At 35.1% G+C, this 10,803-nt stretch overlaps 1 protein-coding gene across 1 annotated transcript in view; it reads left to right on the plus strand.

The window, feature by feature from the left end:
- Positions 1-477: 477 nt before the first annotated feature.
- Positions 478-10,803, plus strand: part of arhgap44b (Rho GTPase activating protein 44b) — a 28,573-nt gene continuing 18,247 nt past the window's right edge. Inside the window, exon 1 of the mRNA XM_052612031.1 lies at positions 478-747. Within this exon, the coding sequence (XP_052467991.1) occupies positions 695-747 (53 nt within the window). The 5' untranslated portion in view covers positions 478-694. The remainder of the gene's footprint in view (positions 748-10,803) is intronic.

A 10,803-nucleotide genomic window follows, 5' to 3' on the forward strand; every position in this document is an offset into this window, starting at 1 on the left:
TAGCAGGGGAACATCTCGCCCAAACCAAACATCAGCAGCATGAAAAATACACTTATTCATTCGTTCATTTATTCCAAGAGAACAAAAAATTATTTTGTTTCCCTGTCAGCGCTGGCTGCAGTTCTTCTCGACATCCACAAGATGGCAACATTGTAAGCATAACTATTATTTATTTGTAGTAGTGGTATTTTTTAAATGTTTTTATGTATTTTAACAACCAACCATATTCTGTAAATTATGTATTTTATTATGTTAACTCACAACAGTGATTTCAGTTTATTAGCTGCATGTCAGTTCGATTTTATTTTTAACTGGAATTGTTTTACGTGAATGTTATGAGAGCTTCAAAACTGCTGAAGTATGATCTCATAAACTGAATACAATACATTCCCACGACCTTCAGAGTGTCAAATTGTAGGCCAGTTTGTCTCGCAGAACTACATTACCCATAATGCCCCGCCGCCCTGCCGCCGCGTCACCGGAGCTCAGCGGAGCATCCCGAGTCTCGAGCGACGAGCAGAACGCGCAAATGATGATTTCTGGCGTTTTCTTTCGCTGTAGGTGATGGTTGCAGGCCGAAGAGGAATCGTTCGTTATGGCCCGAGCCGTGGAATATCTCCTGACGGTTGTTCTTTAAGTGAGGAATGTCAGCTGCTGTTTCTTCCATCGGGATTCACGCGCAAATTGTAGGAAGATGAAGAAGCAATTCAACCGAATGCGACAACTGGCCAACCAGACCGTGGGCAGGTAAAACACCTTCATCTGTCACTCTCGCTGCTGCTGATGGGCGACTCATGAATATATGATCAGCTTTACCTTACTCATTTACATATGCATGTGTGAAAACATGATGCTTGGAATGAGAGAGATAGAATCGGTCTGGATCTGATCTGATGTGTACCGCGGTCCTGATGTGGGCCTCTCGAGCATCCTTCACCTGTCCTGACCCCAGACCCATCTATCTATCTATCTATCTATCTATCTATCTATCTATCTATCTATCTATCTATCTATCTATCTATCTATATATCTATCTATCTATCTATGTGTGTCAGTGTAGAATAGCTTTATAGACTGAAAAACTGTATATATATATATATATATATATATATATATATATATTATATATATTATAAAAATATTATTCTATACAAAATTATTCTAAAATAATAGAATATAGTTTTATTAATTATTTAAATTAATTTTTATAGCTTGCTGAAATGTTTCCAAATATTATTTAAATTTACATTCACTGTATTTCAGGTATAAATGTATGTTTTTCCAAAATTATTTTAAATTTAGTTTTAGTTTTAGGTATTTCAGTGCATCAGGGCAATAATTAGAAATATTGCGATGGCAACTAGCTTAATTATATATTTTTAATATTAATTTTTTTTTAGTATTATTGAAATATCTAATGTCTAAGTCATTTAAATATTTAATATTTTAGTATTTAAAATTTTAGTTTTATAATAACCCTGAATGCGATATATATATATATATATATGTGTGTGTGTGTGTGTGTCTGTTTGCTCAGTTTGATACAAAAAGTTGTGAAATGAATGGTTTCTTACGCCTGTCAAAACTCCTTTTTTTTGTATTCATTAAAGATTAGATTATGATGCATTCCAGTGGTTTTATTCTGCTAAATCCATTCGGACTGGAATGGACCCTCTTGAAGTTTGTGTGTGTGTGTGTGTGTGTGTGTGTGTGTGTGTGTGTGTGTGTCTCGGTTACTACGGCAACATGATGTGATGCTGTTGTGGAGATTCCCTGGAGATCAGTGACTAATGACGGAGACGAGGGACGCCCGATTTAATGAAGGACAGACCGAGATCACGCCTTCCTAGACGCTTACACATAATAGTATGCACTGCAGTGATATTAAATTATTTAGATTAACCAAAATGCATGGATATGGGTAGATTTTGAAACTGTTAATCAGGTTATAGTTTCTGTGTCCCTGGCAGTGAGAGTGTCGTGCCACACAAATGCTTACACAACAGTAACCTCTGATTAATTATTAATCACGGTGTCATACGCCACGCTTCCCCAGCCGAGGGTTTCACACAATGCAGTGCACTATCAAGTGAAGACGCATGACGGGAAAGTGCAGTCTTCTGACTCAGACACCTGCAGTGCATTAGACACTGAAGCTAGACGTGTGATTGAATACAGAGCTTGTTATTGGAGAAAGGTCAGTCACTCTGTGCACATTTGATTGCTGTCTTTTAGTGAATATAACATATAGCGTCAACTATTAATCACTCAGAGTAAGACCAGGGACATGAATCAGGAAGTAAATAGAGTGCGTTTTGAAGTCATGTGACTGTTTTGTTTGAATTCTTTCTCTTGAATGCAGATGGACTGAACACAGCACTGTAGGAGAATAATAGCAGCGTGCATTAAAAATGCAAGTCATTGTGTTTAAAGCACGGGTGGATGGCTTGTGAGGCGTCTGACGCTGTTATTGTGCTCTAATGTGTGATGAATGATGGAAGGGTAACACCTTCTTCAGACTCGACATTAAAACTGTACAAGATCAGACTGAGCCAAATACGAACTCCTCATGAAAGTACAGTTGCATAGACTGTAATATTACTATTAAACTTCTGTGTGCAGATCTAATGCAGTGAACAGATGTTCTCAAAAACATCTAGAAATGTAGCACTGCATCAGTGTCTCATCAATGGATGCTCTGCAGTGAATGGGTGCCGTCAGAATGAGAGTCTGATAAAGACATCACAATAATCCACAGCACTCCAGTCCATCAGAGAACATCTGGAGAAGGTTTAGATCTGTTTAAACGCTGCTTGATCTGTGCAGATTTCTCTCCTGATTCAGACCAGAACACTTTTTCACTGGAGGAAGTGTTATTATGGATTATTTGAGTTAAAATCATCTTAATGCTGGATGTGTTTCAGCTTTTGTCTTCTCCAGATGTTCTCTGATGGACTGGAGTGCTGTGGATTATTGTGATGTTTTTATCAGACTCTCATTCTGACGGCACCCATTCACTGCAGAGCATCCATTGATGAGACACTGATGCAATGCTACATTTCTCCAAACCTGTTCTCGATTGTCCTGAGGATGAGCACAATTTCAGCAGTTTTTATTTTTAAGTGCACTATTTCTTTAATGCATTGTTGGGTTTTGCATAGCAGATTTTAGTTGTAGTTTTAAATGTGAATATTTAGTCGGCGTGCAGAAGAGCATGAAGCAGCTATTTCAGTCGTGTTTTAGGTTTATATTTGCTTCTGTCTGACAGTATGTCATGGAGATGTTTCTTCCAAGAAAGCAAAACCTCCATCTGGTTGTGTCGCTCGGTCACAGATCCTGAAGCTCGAGTATTTATAATATTTTGAAGTTATTTTGTTGAAGACCCTTCGGTCGGGGCTTGAGACTGAAGAACGGCTCTGTTCTCACAGCCAAACATCCTGTGGTGTTTCTGACATTAGTTTGTGTTCGAGCCGAACATGAGCTGAATGTCCATTCATGTGCATTCATGTGCATTTGTTGAACTTCACACGCAACTTTTATTATATTTACATGCACATTGGAATTGTGCAGTTATGTAAACACTGGATATTCACATCTATATCTGCTTGTTTAAAACGAAAGGTTACTTCCAACAACAGCTGCAACATACAGGCAGAAATGTGTTTTTGAGATCAATTCTTTGTGCACATTTTATGCAAATGAGCTTAAATTAGATTTTGGTCGTGCATGAGAATAAACGAGATGAAATAGCTGTGCAGAATCAGTACTGATGCATCTGAAGGAAGAGTATGTGCATGCAAACGATGAAGGTCATTATGCCGATGACGTGTGTTGGTTGTGATTCAGACAAACACAGCAATGTGACGTCTCTGGACCGGAGACTCGTCCAGTGTTTGTCTCGTTTAAACCGAGCGATCAGTCTGTACGGGAACTAGAGCATGCTGGGAAACAGAGAGCCACTGGTCATTGGGAACAACGGGAGGGTTTGGACTTGTGTGTCGACTGTCAAAAACTTTAATTTATTTGTACAATGCAAATATTAGAGCTGAATGATTGATTATGGCAAAATTGTATTCACAATTACTGGAAAATTATGTAACATAATGATTCTTTGAACATCATTCCATTATTAAGGTAAAAATAAAAACACTTTAACAGCAGATGTCCTTTAACTTGAAATATAACTCAATTGAAAAACAAATAAAAAATCAATGTATAAATTAAACAAATAAATATTATATATAAATATAAGTGATAAATAAATATAAAAAATACATATAATGCAGTATATTGTTATATATCAATTATAATCATAAAAAGTTTTATATAATATTTATTTATTTATTATTAATTAGTTTTTCAGTTTAGTTGTATTTCAAGTTAAAAGAAATCTGTTTTTTTATATATATTTTATTTATATATTTAAATTAAATCATTACATCTACACTATTAATTTTTTTTTATTATTTTATTTTCATAATTGTTTACAAATCACAAAAATTACATCTGACTAGCAAATATATTTAAATGATCCAATCATGAGGTGTATTGATTACAGAACTAAAATTAGTTTTAGGTTGTGCGATATTACGGATATTACGAGTAAAATATCTCCATGATTTGCTTTTGGAGAATTATGTTAGTATTGCTCGACAGTGGTTCAGTTTACTGTACAAGGCCACAAAACAACTGCTTGTGCTTCAGAGTCTTGCTGGTTAAACATTTCATTGGCGAGCGCATACACACTAAAAATCCTGTCAAACAGCTGCTGATTACTGGAGTGAGTGTGTATACTGTCAGAAACACACAAGGTTTACACATAAACACAGTTGGTCATGTCTAAAGTAGAAGTAAACAGAGAGAAACACATGCATGTCTGAATATTAGATGCGTGTAGCTCTTAAAGTGACAGCAGTCTAATAGTACTAAACATGCTGCCGCTTGTCATTAAAGGATTAGTTCACTTCCATCATTTACTCATCCTTCACTCGTTCTAAACCTGTATGGGTTTCTTTCTTCTGTTGAACACAAAAGAACACATTGTTAGTTGCTGTTCAGTTGATGGGAACCATTGCCTTCCATAGATTTAAAGTGTTTTCCACGATGTGACTTCAAGCCAGCGCAAGACATGCATCTGTGGAAGTATATAAATGTTTGTCTTTTTATAAAATAACCAATGGTTTCTCTAGATTAGACTCTTATTTCTTGGCTGGGATCGTGTAGAGCTCTTTGAAACAACCCCTTGGTCTCCATTGAAGTCCATTATATGGAGAAAAATCCTCAAAACCCTTAATTTCTTTGCGACTGAAGACAGAAAGAGGTGAGCATCTTGTATGAAGTGTGGACGAGTGAATAAACCAGAGCTGTTTATTCTGGATGTGAACCGATGCTTCACTGTAAATCAACAACATGTTTTATATTTACAGCTCTGTTTGACCCTAATAAAGAGTCATTAGCTGAGCTCAGAGCGTCTGTTAGTGGCACTAATTACTGTAAACCGTGCTCACCTAAGTATGGAAATGACAATATGTTCCTTATGTTCCTCGTATGGCTTTTATTACGCTCTCAGAGGCTTTATTTACTGTGTGATGTGAAGCTTTCGTTTTAGCTGTAGGTGAATGCGACATGAATCTCCTCCTGCTGGTGTGTGTGTGTGTGTATGTGTGTGTGTGAATAAAGAAAATATGTTGTTACATAAATATTCAAAAGTTTCCTGAGAAACTGATATTTGAAGTGACCAAAACAAACACGCCCATATCTCGGTAGCTCCGCCCCCAAACATGCTACACACAGGCACCTCCCCCTTCATGAGTGACAGGCCACAAAAGCCTGTGTTTCTCAGAAATCGTTAACTGCACCTTTAAATAGACTATTATAAACCTATTATTAGATGAATTTGCTGACTGCTAATGCAGGAGCTCTCTGCAGCGCTAATTCAGTTAGACGAGACGGAGGAAAGGAAAGTGGAGCACAACCGCTCATGTGTCTTAATGTGCAGCCGCTCGTCTTCCTGACGGCCGTGAAGTCGAGCAAAATGAAGGAAGAAGAGAGAGAGAGAAGGGGATGCTGTCATACATACTGTAGTATAAACAGTACAATAGTGAAATATTATTCTAATGTAAAACATCAGTTTTCTGTGTGAATCTGTGTTAAAGTGTAATGTATTTCTGTGATGCTCCGCTGTATTTTCAGCATCATTCCTCCAGTCTTCAGTGTCACATGATCTTCAGAAATCTGATTGTACCTCATAAGTGACTGCAGGCAGCTCAATGGCTTTTAAAAGTCTGCAAGCGATAATGCAATATCTTAATAACCATCAAAATACACACAATGGATATTTAGTTAGATTAGACCATCTTATGAATTATTATATATATTTTAATTAGTTTTAATTACATGGATGTATTCATTTTTTTGCATTCAGTTATAGTATTATGTTCAGTTGTACTGTTAAATAATTAAGTAATAAATTAATTAAAATGTATTTAATAAAAACATTGTATCCAATAACGTTTTGTAATTTTTTTTTTATGTATATATATTTATATTTAGCTACCAAAAATGTTATTATATTTTTGGTAGCTTTTGAGAGATATATATATCAATATATATTTTATTAATTCTCAGAATATTATACTTACAGAGTGGTGTTTTCATTTCAGAATTTTTTTCAGTATTTTGTCAGATTTCTTTCAGAATTACATTTATTTTCCAAATAATTCTGTTTACATTTCTGAAAATATTTTCTTTCCGATATATATTTATATATTTTTTTTTTTTCAGAATAAAATTCACTTTTTACTTTGTTTCATAATTAAATTCCTTATTATTTTTCATATGTTACTTTCCTGATAAAGTTTTTTTAAGAGAATGTGTTTATTAACTTTTTATTGATCATCTCAGACGTTCTTGTCAATGTCATTTACATGAATGATTTTTGTCTTTATGGATTTCTTGGACATTTTAATGACATTGAAGGTCAGTTTAGCTTCTCTGTCTTTGCGCATCAGATTTGTATTTTTCACTGAGCTAGTTGCAGTGCATTCTGGGATTGCTTGCCTGGACACAGAACCCTATCATAGCTTGTCTTAAACCCTCTGTTACGATCATTAGCTCCAGTTTGAGATCCCAGATCTCGATGTAATGGAGCTGTGCTGATGGATCTGTGGTGCAGCTGGCCTGAGGGCAGAGCCTGTGAAACAGTGCAGGTGTGTTTGTGAAAGAAACACTACACTGTGAAGGTGACACGTCTCCTGAGAGAACAGGTGTGAGTCTGACACAGGTAACCTGAGAGAGAGTGAGAATCCGGTTTAAGTCACACACACACACACACACAGCCGAGAGCTTTATATAGCCGTCGGACTCCCGCTGAACCCATCACACACACACACACACACACACACACACTCACACTCACACACACTCCAGCCTTTGAGATCTTCATCAGCTCCTCTCTGTTCTTCAGACATCTTTATCAGAGTCTGACAAGGAGCATAAATCGCTCTCAGTCATATTTCTCTAATTTTTGCTATCTTACAGAGAGAACGCTTTCTATTGGCTGGCTGTGTTCATTTATTTAATAATATTCTAAGTTTTCTAAGTTTTAGTATTAGGTTTACAATAAACCAATAAATTAATTAATGAAAATACATTTTATATAAGCAGTTTCTTCTACGATGAATGTTTTACATTTCTGAATATATATATATAATTTTTTATTATTATTATTATAATTTTTTTCAAAATTATATTTTTTAGATAACATTTAAAATAACTTATGATGTATAGTAAAAATACTTTATGGACATCATCTCAGATATCATTATTTGTCAATTGCAATGTTGTTTGCATTAGTGATTGATTTCTTGACAATATCAAAAAAAAGTTCATAATTTGTTTATGATTTGGAAGATTAGTTTAGGTTGTTAAATTTAAAAAACTTGATTAAGAATATTTTGAACGGTCATGTATGTTTAAGGTGTAAAAAATATATTTAATACATTTTCATCTGATGATTATTGATTGTTTCTGCTGAAAATTGTATAATATGACATGAAAAAAATTAATGTCAAGTGATGGCAAAAGTTTTTATGATTTTTATGAAAAAAATATTTATTTAAGTTTTTGTTTGTTTTTAAATAATCATCCTTTTTGACTACATTAATGAACAATTTCTTTAAAAATGTGAGATATTTTTTTTATGATGTGGAAGGTTAGTTTAGGTTATCAAATGAGAAAGATTATTACAATAAGTTCAACAAAATTATTTGGATTATTAAGAACTTTTTTTTTTATTCTGTAGATTCAAGGTGTAAATAATATAATTAATGTTTACCTGATGATTATTGTGAAAATTAAATCAAATCTTCTGTTGAACATTGTGCAATAGGGTATGAAAATGTTTGAAACCAATATGAATGCTAATTCATATGCAATTATAACTATTTACATTTCAGACGTGGCGTAATGTTTTTAATGCCTTTTTAAAAATCGGAAAAATCTTTGTAAGTTTCAGTAAATGTCGAGTGAACATTAAGCTATAAATATCCCTGTGTTTTACCTCAGTGTGTGTGTGTGTGTGTCTCAGAGGAATGGGTGTGTGTGTGTCTTATGGCAATGGGTGTGTGTGTGTGTGTCTCAGGGGAATGGGTGTGTGTGTGTGTGTTCTCTGTGTCATTCTCAGGATGCTGTAATGTGAAGCGTAGTGTGAATCAGTGACTGATTTCATGAGAATTCAGAGACTCGTCCGCTCCAGTGTTATTCTGTGTGAATCAGATGACTGACACACACACACACACACACACACACAGTTAGCAGGTGAGCTTCAGCTTTAATCAGATTACACACACATAAGAAGTCACTTTACGTAACTGCGTGTCAAACACAGATGGGTGGAGCGCTGGTTAATGGTTGTTTGACGTGTGTTTGTCTGCTCCACCCAGCTGTGCAAAGACCTGAAGAGGAACACCACCCACTTCAGTTCCCACAGTCGGGAAGAAAGGGAATAATCCTGTTTGTGATGAATGCACAGCTGACTTGAAACATGTTTTACCCTTTCTCCTTGACACCTTGAAAAGTGCAGGACTTAGAGTTAATATAGCTTGTTTCTAATGAGTGCATTTTTTATTTTAACTTGTTGATCCTTCAAAATATCCTCCACTCATATTAAAGATATATCTGTTTTGCTTTCCAGGTAAAACGTCTAAAATACTCAAACAAGATCAATGTACAGCATGTGCGATGTACAGACAAAAGTCTGTTTGTGAATACAATCTCAATTAAACTAAAAAAAGGAAGAAAGAAAAGGAAAATCAGTGAGAAAAGCTCAGGTGGATGTACTTCATGATGCACATTGATCAAATGCATCAAAGCTGCTGTACATAATGCTATATTTAGCACAAGTCGTCTCTGGATGTTGTAAAACACGGTAAATGACTCTTTCTGTTGATAACCGTCCAGCATCACAGCGTTCATTATCCCATCTGTGGAACATCTTTATGGCCCGAGGATCATAAATGAGCTCCAGTTCATCCAAATGAGTTTTCATTCATGAAGATCTTTGATATTTGTTTGGTTAATGTCTCGGATGATGACACGGCCAGCTGTAAGTCATCATCATCGTAACCAAATTCACAATATTTTATGCAGTGTTGCTTCTTAAACATGAACATTTTATGTATTTAATCACTCATTATAATGACTTTAATCTCAAGATTTTTTAATTTAATTTGTATTACCGCTTGGCCCTCATCCTCTTCTGTATATGTATTTATCTTAGTTTCAAGATTTAAAAAAATAAAAAACTTAAACTTTATTTCAAGGTGTCTTTGTAACAGTGTTATTATACGTATGAGTACTGAGTAATATTAATGAACTACATGTACTTACTATATGGTTAAGTTTAGGAGTCTTGATCTCTCATAAAGCAAACAGTTTCCGTAGATATCGAGCACCTCCGAGCCATATATGGAGAGAGGGGCGGGGTCTTCAGAGCTCATTAGCATTTAAAGAGACATGCACCGAAACATGTCGCTGTGGTGAGAGCTGTTTCTGACAAGGTGAAATGGTGTTGTTTTACACAACTTTTGAGGAGTTTGAAGAAGTGTGTGACTGACATTTCATAAAGACCTTGAAGAATTATACTAACTTGTGGAAAATGAGCATCCAACGTCTCCTTCAACTGTTTATTTACATTTGACAAAAAAGTTAAATAATCCATACTGTATATTACATTTCATATATGTTGTACTATTGAGTGATTCAGGGATTCAGATCTTATAGAGTTGTCTAAGGCTGCGTGGACTGATTCTGTATCTGTGTGTGTGTGTGTGTGTGTGTGTGTGTTTCTGATTAATCTGGTTTTTATTTTGTATTGTGTGTTTGAGGAACCCGTCTTTCCGGTCCGTGTTGTGAACACATCAGTTGTTTGTTTTGGATCAAACAGGTTAAAAGGATCCTGACACACTTTAACTACAGCACACACACACACACACACACACACACGTGTGAGAACACACTCTGGATTGTCAGAGTAGCTGAGGTGAAGGAACAGATTAAAAATCCTTTAACACCCTTTGTGATTTGTCTCTTTACATTTTATTTAATCAGTTTTTAGATATTAAAGGGCAGATTTCTATTAGATTTTAAGTAATATTTATTGGAATTAATAGATTTAAATATAATATATATATAACACTGCTGTTCAAAAGTTTGTGACCAGTAGGTTTTTTAATGTTTTTTAAAGATGTCTCTTCTCACCAAGGCTGTATCTGATCAAAAATACAGAAACAATACAGTAAAAAT

Source organism: Carassius gibelio, chromosome A12, assembly GCF_023724105.1.
Source record: "Carassius gibelio isolate Cgi1373 ecotype wild population from Czech Republic chromosome A12, carGib1.2-hapl.c, whole genome shotgun sequence".
NCBI classification, from domain to species: Eukaryota; Metazoa; Chordata; class Actinopteri; order Cypriniformes; family Cyprinidae; genus Carassius; species Carassius gibelio.